Genomic DNA, 13928 nt, shown 5'->3' with positions numbered 1-13928 from the left:
CGAATACCAAATTTCCTAACGATATCCGAAATGAAATATCTCATGCGTCTAACTCCACCTGTCATTCCGCGTCCAAAGTCTGTTTACTTCCTTCGTCCATCCATAATGTCTTCGGAAACCTTTTCACATGAATCACCTAAGTGTAAATGACAGCTCCGCCAATGCACTGCCCTTTTATACCATGTGTACGCGATACTACAGCCATCTGTATATGTGCATATCTCCATCCCATGACTTTTGTCACATCAGTGTAGATAAGCCACGACTGTAATGGCGAGAAAAATTTGCGCAGTTACCTGAATTTGAATAATTTTATATTGCGGTCATTCCACACAATTAGCCTACACTTTGAATATGAGGCTTCAACAGTCTATAAATGATGGTGCCACTAATACTCGTGTTTGGCGTCTTGGTTCCAGATGGCAGCAGAACACACGTTTTGACACGAACTCGTCCATCAGACGTATAGTTGTTAAAGAATGCGTCGTAACGACAGTGCAGATTGGGGCTGCCGATCGTTCCAGAGTACTTTGGAGAACGCTGGTCTATTTGAAGCTGGTCATTGTCCAATAGAATTCTCTCACTTCGACACTGTGCAGTATAGTCTTTGCTGTGTAGGGCAAGCCACATATAGAGTTACGAACAGCATTCACCACGCTGGCCTAACAGCTCCTTATATTCTATCTCCACCACAGATGATATAGTCCGTTTTATCATAGCTGTGCTTGCAAATTCTCAATCCTTTTTACCCTTTCTCAAGTCAAGGGGCTGAACATTCCACATTTCAGGTCAATTCACATCACATATTTTCAGAACCTTTCTCATTTCTCTATCTCTCTCTCTCTCTCTTTCTCTCTCTCTCTCTCTCTCTCTCTCTCTCTCTCTCTCTCTCTCTCTCTCTCTCTCTCTCTTCTCTGTCACCTTCTCTCCAAGCTTAGATACTCCACCCTTCCATGTACAGCACCTGCAACCCTGCTACACTAAATTCCCATCACAAGCACAACTACATCCAGGCCCATTGTCCAACCCTCGGACTACATCCTGACAAATACCCTATCAAATACCTTACATCAACTTCCCATCTAAATCCCATTTCCATGTTCCTACATTTGCTTCCATTTCACTGACACGTTTACCTGGAATTGGTCATCAAGTTGAAGGTATCATTTTCTAGCTGGAAGCTCTATCTACAGCCACCATAAAACATTGTGAGGATCATGGCAGACGCTACTTAGCGTTGTACCACGTTAGGGTCTCTTCCCATTTTAATCGCGTGTGAAGCTTCGGAATAATGACTTGCACCTTTGTGCCGTGTAATCTTGTCTTTAACGGCCACTACTGAGCTCGATATGCCGCGTGACTAGGTATCCCATCAGGTTGACTGTTCGCCGGGTGCGAGTCTTTCGATTTGACGCCACTTCGGCGACTTGCGCATCGATGGGGATGAAATGATGATGATTACGACAACAGGACACCAAGTCCCTCAGCGGAGAAAATCTCCGACCAGCCGGGATCGAAGCCGGGCCCTTAGGATTGACGTTCTGTCGCGCTGACCATTCAGCTACTGGGGGCGGATACTACTGAGCTAAATTTAGGGAGATGAAGCATATTTCTACATTCTTCACTGGGTCCTGAAAATTTGTGGGATAATGGGCATTTATTTTTAAGCATCTGCCAATTTAGGTTTTTCACCGTTTCCTTGATGCTCTCCTGTGAGTCAAACAAATCATGATCATTGATGTAGCCCTTCTTTGCATACATTTAAATCCTTTGTCAGCCCTATCTGGTATAGCTCTCGTACATTTGAGCCGTATTCTAAGACTGGACCCATGGACCCACGTGTGTTGTGGGAGCAGTCTTCTTCGCAGACTGCATTTTCCCAGTATTCTGCCAATGACGAGATGTGTCTGCTACCTGCTTTACCTACGACTAATCTTACGTTATTATTCCACTTTATATACATACAAATTGATGCACTCAATATTTGTTATTAGTTCACTTATTCTGCTGAGGAACTCATCATTATTGTAGATGCACAATATTATTTTTCTGCGTTTTGTGGAGTTCACAGTTTTAATTTCTGCTTATTTAAAGAAAGTTACCAATGTTTACACCGTTTCAAAGCTTATCAAGATCTGACTAGATGTTAGAGAAGTTTCATCAAATAGTGCTTCATTACAAATAGCTACATAATCCCCGAAATTCAGGTGCTACTATAAGTACTGTCTGATAGGTCATTAATATACGAAGGTACGCTGAAAGGTAACGCCACCGAATTTTATATTCTGCTTTCAGTAAGAGTTGAGGTATTACATGAGACGCTTGGTACTCAGTCGACTTTCCCACTTGGCTGACGCCATTTGCAGTTCTCTGCCGCTAGAGGTCTCCGAAATGTAGCATGTGACATGGCGGTGCGTAACGTAACTATGTCGGTACATGAGAAAAAGCTCAGGAAAGTAAAAGAACAAATACGAAGAGCTTTCTCCACACATGAAACACCCTCTCCTTCAGCGCGACAATGCCCGACCACACACGAGCGGTGGGACATGTGCAACAATCCGACGCCTTGGGTTCACTGTCATCAATTTGCCTCCATAATGTCCCGACTTAGCCCCAACCGATTTCATCCGCTTCCAAAACTTAAAGAAAACGTTCGAGGAATTCACTTTGATAGCCAGCCAGAGTGGACGTGTGGTTCTAGGCGCTGCAGTCTGAAGCCGAGCGACCACTACGGTCGCAGGTTCGAATCCTGCCTCGGGCATGGATGTGTGTGATGTCCGTAGGTTTGTTAGATTTAATTAGTTCTAAGTTCTAGGCGATTGATGACCTCAGAAGTTAAGTCACATACTGCTCAGATCCATTTGAACCATTTTTCACTTTGATAGTGATGAAGTGATGCAAGTGGAGGTGAGACTGTGGTTGTGTCAACAAAGTCGAACATTGATCATAGAATGAAGGATTTCACGACAGGTGTTGTTATCACTTAACACTCCTGGGCTGAGATGCCGTGATCCATACATAAGACTCTCCCCTGACATTTCGCCTTCGACCGGAGAAGGCATCCTCCGAGGACAACCAGCGAACTACAACGAGAGCACGAGGTAGAGCCGTATTATATAAGCCATCCAGAGGGCGCCGCTGTCAATCACGTGACGTCGACTGTGCTAAGATCTCAGACTGACAAGGCGCCCTCTAGATGGCTTATATATACGGCGCTCATTCGCACTCTCATCCCTTCAAATCCTCAAACGCCATGCTGTTAGCCTCACCTATCGCATCCATCTCCCCCACGCGGATCCTGTATGATCTTATCCCATTCCCCCACCTCCTCCTTTTCCTCAAATGGATACGGATCATCTACACCTCCCATAACTAGATCCCCCTCACTCGCTTGTCTCTCCCATCCTCTCCCACCCCCATCTGCTGCCACACCTGTATTTCCACGTCCTACCTGCTCTCCATCTCTCCACTCTCCTTACCCCCTCCCAAGATGGCTTCCGCCAGCTCCCCCTCCCTGTTGATGCCCTCCTCCCCTCCATCTACCCCTCCTATCAACTCTGATCCTCCCCTCCCACTTCCTATTTTTTTTCCTCAGGGCACCCTCTCTCCATTCCCTCCCTCCTCCCTTCCTCCCCCCTCCTCCCCTGGGCTACCCCTAACTCCCATACCTTCATTCCTCCCCCCATCTCCTCTGCCATTGGCATCTCTGCTCTCCCTCCCTTCCTGTCTTGGCAGGTCCCTGGACTCGCACACATTAAGTGGACATTCACACGCCGGAAATCATCGCCATCGGTTTAGTGTGTGTGCCGTCGTGTTTGTGCCTCAGTGTTTTCGCCGCCCACGCTCCATCGTTCACGTGTCGTCTCCATCATCAGTGTCCGTGTTCAGTGCTAACATTTTCTTGGGTGTCCTTCGCGTGTGAACGGCTTTGTGTTTTTCCGTTACTGTGTCTACTGTTTTTTGTCCCCCACTATGTTATGTGTATGTTATGTGTCTCCATAGTTTTTCTTTTGTAATACCTGTGGATGAAGAGCAGCGTACTGTGCTGCTGCCTGCCCACCTTATGTAGGGTGTGAAATAACAATAAAGGGAAAAAAACATCGCACTCTCGCTGCAGTTCGCCGATTGTCCTCAGAGGATGCCTTCCGCAGTCGAAGGCGAAACGTAAGGGGAGAGTCTTATGTATGGACCACGGCATCTCAGCCCCGAAGTGTTAAGTGAAAGTCGAACATTCTATAGTGACGGTATCAACAAACTGGCCTCACCTTGGGAGAAATGAGTTGGTCGCCAGGATGACTGTGTTGAGAAATGAATATGTAAACATGAAGAATACAGATGTAGAATGTTAATAACTTTTGTTTCCTGTAAATAGATTCAGAGGCGTTACTTTTCATCATGCCCTCATACAACAAAAACAGCAATGGTCCCGGCCACACTTGAAACTACTTATGCTTCTGCCGATGACTCTCCATCCAAGAAAACAGGCTGCACCCTCCTTAACAAAAATTCCTTACTGCAGTCGCATATTTTATTTGATACCCTATACGACACTACTGCTTGTAACAAATGTTAATGTCGCACCAGTCTAACTTCGAGCCCACAACGAACATCTGCCGGCCGGTGTGGCTGTGCGGTTCTAGGCGCTTCAGTCTGGAACCGCGTGACCGCTACGGTCTCAGGTTCGAATCCTGCCTCGGGCGTGGATGTGCAGTCTGAGAAGGCGGATTCTTACCTTTTTGTTCACTGTCCTGCTCACAAGTAACATCGTTACCGCTTCGCGACACGAAAGAAGTGAGGTTCTGTCTAACCGTAATACAGCGTCGCTGTACTTTTGCGTAGTATAAGCTCATCGCGAAATAATGTTTGACATTCCTTCCTATGTCAGTCAGACACGTTATCATAAACAGCAAAACACGAAGCTGTATGTATTGTTTCAACGACCTTGATGATCAAAGTCCAAAATGACACTGCCTTTGTTATACCAAAGCGATACGTTAATTTTTCAAATTATAAAAACATGTCGCGGTTCATAGAATAAGCATTTTTTCGAAAGAAAAACAATCTTGGCTGCAGATGGAAAAATGCTGTTATTGACATGTTTCGCCCTTCTGGGTCATCATCAGAAAATATTAATAGACCGCAACATTTTTCATTTGTCGCCTCTGCGGGGATGCCCCAGCACACTTCTTTCAGCTGACTCCGGTATGTTTGGGGCACACACAACAGTCCCTAAGACTGTGACAATGCAAACTTTTCAGTATATTAAAATTTTCTGTTGATTCCTGTTAAGATCGAAACACGCCAATGAAAGTATTTTTTTTTCCTGCAATCAAGGCAGTTTTCTTTTGGAATACTACCCACGATTGCTATAAAGAGGGAAGAATTGTACATAAATTATATGCGTGGAACTGCATTTTAGTATTATATTATTATTCTATGTATTCTACACTTCCTCAAATTTTAATCACACTATAAATATACTTGTAGACTTAACTTTATTTTTGTGATGTTTTCTTGATTTACGAAAACTTATGTTTTATGAAACTCAAACTGTGACAAATGTTACTCAAGGGTTTGGAGAAAATTAAATTATAATTCTGTCGTCTACATATGCTCTGCAATAGTATCAAGGAATAACAGAATATGGGCCGGCCGGAGTGGCCTTGCGGTTCTAGGCGCTACAGTCTGCAACCGAGCGACCGCTACGGTCGCAGGTTCGAATCCTGCCATGGGCGTGGATGTGTGTGATGTCCTTAAGTAAGTTAGGTTTAAGTAGTTCTAAGTTCTAGGGGACTGATGACCTCAGAAGTTAAGTCCCACAGTGGTCAAAGCCATTTGAACCAGCCAACAGAATATGGGAGCACATAAAAATAAGACAAGAAAAGGAAGTATGAAAGTTGAAGTAGTTTTCCAGATTACTCATCTAGATTTATAACCTGCTGTGTGAAAGTGAGTAAAATACTTTTAAGTTTGGTTTCAGCTCCACAGCGCTTTAAAATAATCAGTCATGTTGGGGATGTGAAGTGGAACAAGAACAGTTAAATCACACTCTCTGAGGAAGCCTTGCCACAGCAGAAGGGGGAGGGAGAAGGTAGGGGGCGGTACTACTCTCTAATTGATTGAGGTTGACTCGTCCTTATTCTTGCAGTGACATATAGACATTGGCTAGTCAAACTATCTACCAGCAATGAGGGGATCTGCAGTATTATATAAAACTGAGAATACAAATCAGTTTGGAATCTGGAAATTACCATAAACTATTAAAATGGAAAGATACCTTAATAGTGACTGAAAATTTTTCTTACTACACCTTGGAATCAAACCACGAACCTTGCAATTTGTAGTATTTCACTGATTCAGCCGAGCTTCACAATCAGTCAATGCTGTCATACCTGAGGACATGTCCACTGGAGAACGGAAAAGCATTGCTGTGTAGGTGGAGGCTCATCACAGATGGTTCTCAACTGGCCTTCTACAAGAACCAATAATCTAACTTGTATGTAGCATTGACTACATGCACCAATTCAATTTAATTGGAAATAAGAAATGGATCCCATCTAAACATACAGGAATACTTGCATTTAAGGAAACTAAATTGATGTAGCTTCGACCGAACAGTAGCGGCTCCGGTCAAAGAAAATCATCATAACGACGGGGAGAGCGGTGTGCTCACCACATGCACCTCCTATCCGCGTCCTCAGCTGAGGGTGACACGGCGGCCGGATGATTTCGATGGGCCACTTGTGGCCTGAAGACGGAGTGCAGTTTAATGTAGGTGGGTGAGTCACCGTAAAGCATGTGATTCTCAGACGAAAATTCTGAAGCATTTCTGAAAAACCATCATTATATAACTAATGTACACATAATACAATATTATGTCTATGTTTGAAAGTCAACAAATCCACTATGATTCTACAGTTCCTCCTGGCGTGTTTGCTGATCGAACTGTCCACGGCTGTACTGCCGGTTCATAGTGTCCAACGGGCACAATATTACGGCGATCTTTGCCAGCCCAATGAAACACGAACATTATTGAGAAGTGTCAAAGGTGATCTCAGCTTGCGGAAGGCCAGCGGATACCAGATTCCATGTCAATGTGGAAAGACATATTGCACCGCACCGTCGAAGTTCGTTGCCGAGAGGCACCCTAGACTGATGTATCCCAGCGGTCGCAGAGCGCTGTTTGTCCGAGAATCACGCGATGGAGTACGAACGTACCAGCATCTTGGCACAGCTTTCCAAATACTGGGACAGCGTCGTTAGAGAGTCCAAAAGAAATTCGTACTAGGGACGACCTTATCAACCAAGAAATGATGTTAGAAAGGCTTGGGAAACAACACTGCGTGGACTGAGCGGCTCGCGGGGTCCGTGGATATTAGTCGGCCGCGAGCCCACAGGAGCGCAGTTCGTCAGCGCACCTGACGATGATGACATGTTTGATAGCCAAAATATAGTGCCCGTTGGACACTATGAACCGGCAGCACACCGGTGGACTGATCGATCTCAACAAATTCACTGATATACACGTGTTACGAAACACACAGTGGACATTGCCACAGCTTTCATAACACATAATGTGATGATACATAGCCCACACTGATTAAAGTATAACAGTTACAAATGCTAGTCACATGACATACGACAAGTGACCAAAACTCTTATTTACAGTTGTCCGAAAACATAAAGTGAGTAGTTGGACATGGGATTCCCTTGTGTACGGATCACTGAAAGTGCCTGCAGTGGCAAGAAGACACTAACAATCACACCTCAAAAATAGACTGTAGAGTGAATGAATGATGCGGTTATTGGAGACCAGTTGGCAGTTCCACGAAGTTGCAAGTTTGGAGAGTGACCGAACGGTGAAGTTGTGGAAGCCCAGCTTGTAGCTCCGCAAAGATGCTACTCACATGAGCCACGACGGTTCGATGATGTATCAGTTGTCAAGATCGTAGGAGTCAGCGAATTTTCATTAAAAACGCGCTCTGTCAGCGCAACTTCAACAAAAGCGCCTGGAAAGAAGGATATCTAGCCATACTGTGAGTAAGAAGACGATAACCGCTAGTGAAATCAGAGTCATCTTAGCTCTCCGAAGATACTCGTGTATATGGATAATAAATAATTACTTAGTGGAAGTTAGTATACACAGTGTAGAAAAACGACACAGAAAAACTTCGAGATGCCGTAAATGTTGTCCTGAGCAAGAAATTGAGAATTGTGATCCACGTACATAAACGTCACAAAATGACGCTACAGCTTGTTGAAGTCACAGCCTACAGACCCGTGTGCATGGTGATAGATACTGACCCCTATAACTTCGATACTCTGTACTGTCTAACACATGTTCCTCTCCTCAATTTCTTCCTCGAAACTCCCTTTAACCTCTCGACCTTTTCCTATCGTTGATACCGGTTTACTGGTGACTATGTTTCTGTCTTGAACAAATGACTATCCTGTTCGATCCGAAAATATACCGTTGAGAGGGGAAACTCATTCAGGGTTCAGGATCTGTGCTGAGAATAACATTGGTTCGTAGGATCTCCCATGGGGCAATGGCGATTTATTCGTACATCTACATCGAAAGGGCAATTCAGTGTTCCTTCTGTCTTAGATCTCTACGGCTCCTAATCTTAGCATTCATGTGTTAACGGTTGGTCGCCGCCTGGCTGTGTATGTCAGAATGATTAACGAGCTTACGATAAGCTAGACAAACATTCAACATTTCAATCTGCATTACATGACACGTTAACTGTTCGTGTGACTTAGTAGAGTGATTCAACTGAATGAGTGCTCTGGACATGAATCTACCACACAGTACTAAACAACCTATATGTCGGATGAGCGTATACTACTACAGTTTTGTGTATCATCATTTGGGGATATACGTAAATTTCAACCCTGTTTTCTTCAGTGTATTTTCATCAGGGTGTGATACTCAACTTCAGTTACAAGAAATTGTGAGCAAGCAGGGAAACTTTGACAGACATTGGGTGGATGCACACGAACGCAATCTTTGAACGTCATATATTGTATTTTTCAGTGACCTGCATGCTTTATGGCATTTTGGCCAACGAAGTGCCGTTCGTCATAAAGTAATCTTTTTTAACAACTGCCCAGTAACGCTTCCTCTCACAATAGGAACATCCGTCTCTGATGTTGTTGCAGTGAGCGTGGAAACAGAGCGGCAGATACAACTCATGTCGTCCCTTCTGAACTTCGAGAACAACTTCATGCTGCTCGCCGGTATTCTCTTGGTAAGTCCCTCTACAACACATCTTGTCCTCTCTCACCATCTCTCTTCCATCGGATAAACACGCTTTAGCTTATAAGGTGCACTGTGTTCTGATCGTGACTAAAGCATACGGTGGTTTCTTTATCTTATAGGTCTAGTTTTTAATTTTCATTTATCTTCTAATTTTTTACTTCTTTCTAGTTTCATAGAACCATTAATGGATCAAGTTACTACATAAGCGAGTATTTCTAAATGTATGTCGCAAGCTCCTACAGTATGTACAGAGAGAGAGAGCAAGATACAATGAGTTTTTCAATACGAACTCATGTCCAAAGAGGGACTACTATTGCACCACAGAAACAGTAGTTAAAACAAGTCTTCGAGTCCTCTGTATCTCCTACGTGAAACAACAATATTAATTTATTGTTATTCAACTAATTACTGATTTCGTAACCAAGGTGACTAATTTTGGCAGCAATGCCAAATGCTAAGGAGAACAAAGTATTCGAGTAGTTAACAGAATCTTCCGTCGGTGATTGGTAGAACAACATTATAATAAATGGAAAGCACCAGTTTGCTCTTGTTCTACAATATTACTTTTATTGTTAACCGGTTTCCGGCTTACAAGGCCATCTTCAGACGTTTAATATCTGAAGATGGCCTTGTAAGCCGAAAACCGGTTAACAATAAAAGTAATATTGTAGAACAAGAGCAAACTGGTGCTTTTCATTTATTATTCAAGTAGTGTATTTGTTACTCCACTCCTCTCCTGCCACATACGGCTCACATCCTATTCCGCTATAACGCCAGCGTTTAGTATTACGAACTGTTAACACAATTTCTATTTGCTTAGAAATATTGTAATTATCACACTCACTCACGTATTGCGAATACATAGAAAGAAGGATCCTTTATTCATAACATGTAACCTTTCACGGCCGGCGTCTTCATTAATTAAAACTTGCGGGCTGAATTGCCGTGGTCCATATATAAAACTTCTTCTCCTTCCTGACGTTTCGTTGCCTACTGCGGGCAACATCTTCTGAGGTGAATCGGCGACTCAGAAGATGTTGCCCGCAGTAGGCAACGAAGCGTCAGGAAGGAGAAGAAGTTTTATATATGGACCACGGCAATTCAGCCCGGAAGTTTTAATTAATGAAGGATCCTTTATTGTATGATTATATGATAGCGGAACAAACACTGGTAGCAGTTACTTCTGTAAAATACCTGGGAGTATGCGTACGGAACGATTTGAAGAGGAATGATCATATAAAATTAATTGTTGGTAAGGCAGGTGCCAGGTTGAGAATCATTGGAATAGTCCTTAGAAAAAATAGTCCATCAACAAAGGAGGTGGCTTACAAAACACTCGGTCAACCTATACTTGAGTATTTGCTCAGCACTGTGGGATCCGTATCAGGTCGGGTTGACAGAGGAGATAGAGAAGGTCCAAAGAAGAGCGGCAGATAGAGAAGGTCCAAAGAAGAGCGGCGCGTTTCGTCACACGGTTATTTGGTAAGTGTGATTGCGTTTCGGAGATGTTTAGCAAACACAAGTGGCAGACTCTGCATGAAACGCACTCTGCATCAAGGTGTAGTTTGCTGCGCAAGTAGCATCCCCATCATCCACGTACTACTTCTGGCAGAGTACATCCCTCATTGGGCCAAATATATGTCAGTCGGAAGATGCGAGACTCATGCTGTAGGGTGGATGACGAAGAAAAGACCACTGAAATTTCGTGAGCTCCTCTCGGGCACGCAGACTTGTGTGAGTCCTTGCTTTGTCACTGCGAAGGAGAAGTTTGCATTTATTACGCTGAAGTCATTCCTTCAGTTTCCTGTGCCTAGCACAATACGCTTCGGAGTTGATTGTTGCACCATGAGGGATGACATCAAACAGAGTAACTCCCTTCATAGTCCCAGAAGACCATCGCGATTACTTTGCCGGCTGAGGGTGCGCTTTGAACTTTTTCTTCGGAGGAAAGGTGGTGTTGCTCCACTACATGGATTGCCATTCTGTTTATGGTTCGAGTGATGAATCAAAGTGTCGTCACCTATGACGATGTTCGACAAAAATGTGTCACGGTCAGCCTCATAATGCGCAGGCAATTCCGCACAGATGGTAGTTCGTTGCTTTTTATGGTCTTCTATTAGGCGGCGCCCCCCCATGAACCATGTACCTTGCGGTTGGTGGGGAGGTTTGCGTGCCTCAGCGATACAGATAGCTGTACCGTAGGTGCAACCACAACGGAGGGGTATCTGTTGAGAGGCCAGACAAACGTGTGGTTCCTGAGGAGGGGCAGCAGCCTTTTCATTAGTTGCAGGGGCAACAGTGTGGATGATTGACTGATCTGGCCTTGTAACACTAACCAAAACGGCCTTGCTATGTTGGTACTGCGAACTGCTGAAAGCAAGGGGAAACTACAGACGTAATTTTTCCCGAGGGCATGCAGCTTTACTGTATGGTTAATGATGATACAACATCAAATAGAGGTAATGCAGGAGTGGGTTTAATAATGAATAAAAAAAATAGGACTGTGGGTAAGCTACTACAAACAGCATAGTGAACACATTATTGTGGCCAAGATTGACACGAAGCCCACGCCTACTACAGTAGTACAAGTTTATATGCCAATTAGCTCTGCAGATGACGAAGAAATTGAAGAAATGAATGATAAAATAAAAGAAATTATTCAGATAGTGAAGGGAGAAGAAAATTTAATAGTCATGGGTGACTGGAATTCGGTAGTAGGAAAAGGGAGAGAAGGAAACGTAGTGGGTGAGTATGGATGGGGGTAAGAAAAGAAAGAGGAAGCCGCCTGGTAGAATTTTGCACAGAGTACAACTTAATCATAGCTAATACTTGGTTCAAGAATCATAAAAGAAGGTTGTATACATGGCAGAAGCCTGGCGATACTGACAAGTTTCAAATAGATTATTTCATGGTAAGACAGAGATTTAGGAACCAGGTTTTAAATTGTAAGACGTTTCCAGGGGCAGATGTGGACTCTGACCACAATCTATTGGTTATGAACTATAGATTAAAACTGAAGAAACTGGAAAAAGGTGGGAATTTAAGGAGATGGGACCTGGATAAACTGACTAAACCAGAGGTTGTACAGAGTTTCAGGGAGGGGATAAGGGAACAATTGACAGGAATGGGGGAAAGAAATACAGTAGAAGAAGAATGGGTAGCTTTAAGGGATGAAGTAGTGAAGGCAGAAGAGGATCAAGAAAGTAAAAAGACGAGGGCTAGTAGAAATCCTTGGGTAACAGAAGATATATTGAATTTAATGGATGAAAGGAGAAAATATAAAAATGCAGTAAATGAAGCAGGCAAGAAGGAATACAGACGTCTCAAAAATGAACTCGACAGGAAGTGCAAAATGGCTAAGCGGGGATGGCTAGAGGACAAATGTAAGGATGTAGAGGCTTATCTCACTAGGGGTAAGATAGATACTGCCTACAGGAAAATTAAAGAGACCTTTGGAGAAAAGAGAACCACTTGTATGAATATCAAGAGCTCAGATGGAAACCCAGTTCTAAGCAAAGAAGGGAAAGCAGAAAGGTGGAAGGAGTATATAGAGGGACTATACAATGGCGATGGAATTGAGGACAATATTATGAAAATGGAAGAGGATGTAGATGAAGATGAACTGGGAGATATAATACTGCGGGAAAAGTTTGACAGAGCACTGAAAGACCTGAGTCAAAACAAGGCCCCGGGAGTAGATAACATTCCATTACAGCTACTGACATCCTTGGGAGAGCCAGTCCTGACAAAACTCTCACTCTCTGGTGAGCAAGATTTATGAGACAGGCGAAATACCCTCACACTTCAAGAAGAATATAATAATTCCAATCCCAAAGAAAGCACATGTTGACAGATGTGAAAATTACCGAACTATCAGTTTAATAAGTCTCAGCTGCAAAATACTAACGCGAATTCTTTACAGACGAATGGAAAAACTAGTAGAAGCCGACCTCGGGGAAGATCAGTTTGGATTCCGTAGAAATATTGGAACACGTGAGGCAATACTGACCCTATGACTTATCTTGGAAGCTAGATTAAGGAAAGGCAAAACCTACATTTCTAGCATTTGTAGACTTAGAGAAAGCTTTTAACAATGTTGACTGGAATACTCTCTTTCAGATTCTGAAGGTGACAGGGGTAAAATACAGGGAGCGAAAGGCTGTTTACAATTTGTACAGAAACCAGATGACAGTTATAAGAGTTGAGGGGCATGAAAAGGAAGCAGTTGTTGGGAAGGGAGTGAGACAGGGTTGTAGACTCTCCTCGATGTTATTCGATCTGTATATTGAGAAGCAGTTAAGGAAACAAAAGAAAAATTCGGAATAGGTATTAAAATTCATGGAGAAGAAAGAAAAACCTTGAGGTTCGCCGATGACATTGTAATTCTGTCAGAGACAGCAAAGGACTTGGAAGAGCATTGAACGGAATGGATAGCGTCTTGAAAGGAGGATATAAGATGAACATCAACAAAAGCAAAACGAGGATAATGGAATGTAGTCGAATTAAGACGGGTTATGCTGAGGGTATTAGATTAGGAAATGAGATACTTAAAGTAGTAAAGGAGTTTTGCTAATTGGGGAGCAAAATAACTGATGATGGTCAAAGTAGAGAGGATATAAAATGTAGACTGGCAATGGCAAGGAAAGCGTTTCTGAAGAAGACAAAT

The 13928-nt window shown here is 43.3% G+C and overlaps 1 protein-coding gene across 1 annotated transcript in view; it reads left to right on the top strand.

Annotated features, from left to right (window-relative positions):
* LOC126323717 (uncharacterized) overlaps positions 1 to 13928 on the top strand; it is a 93751-nt gene that overhangs the window by 56666 nt on the left and 23157 nt on the right. Inside the window, exon 5 of the mRNA XM_049994712.1 lies at positions 9163 to 9251. Within this exon, the coding sequence (XP_049850669.1) occupies positions 9163 to 9251 (89 nt within the window). The remainder of the gene's footprint in view (positions 1 to 9162; positions 9252 to 13928) is intronic.

Source organism: Schistocerca gregaria, chromosome 2 (assembly GCF_023897955.1).
Source record: "Schistocerca gregaria isolate iqSchGreg1 chromosome 2, iqSchGreg1.2, whole genome shotgun sequence".
Taxonomy (NCBI): Eukaryota; Metazoa; Arthropoda; class Insecta; order Orthoptera; family Acrididae; genus Schistocerca; species Schistocerca gregaria.
This window is presented reverse-complemented; position numbering and strand designations above follow the sequence as displayed.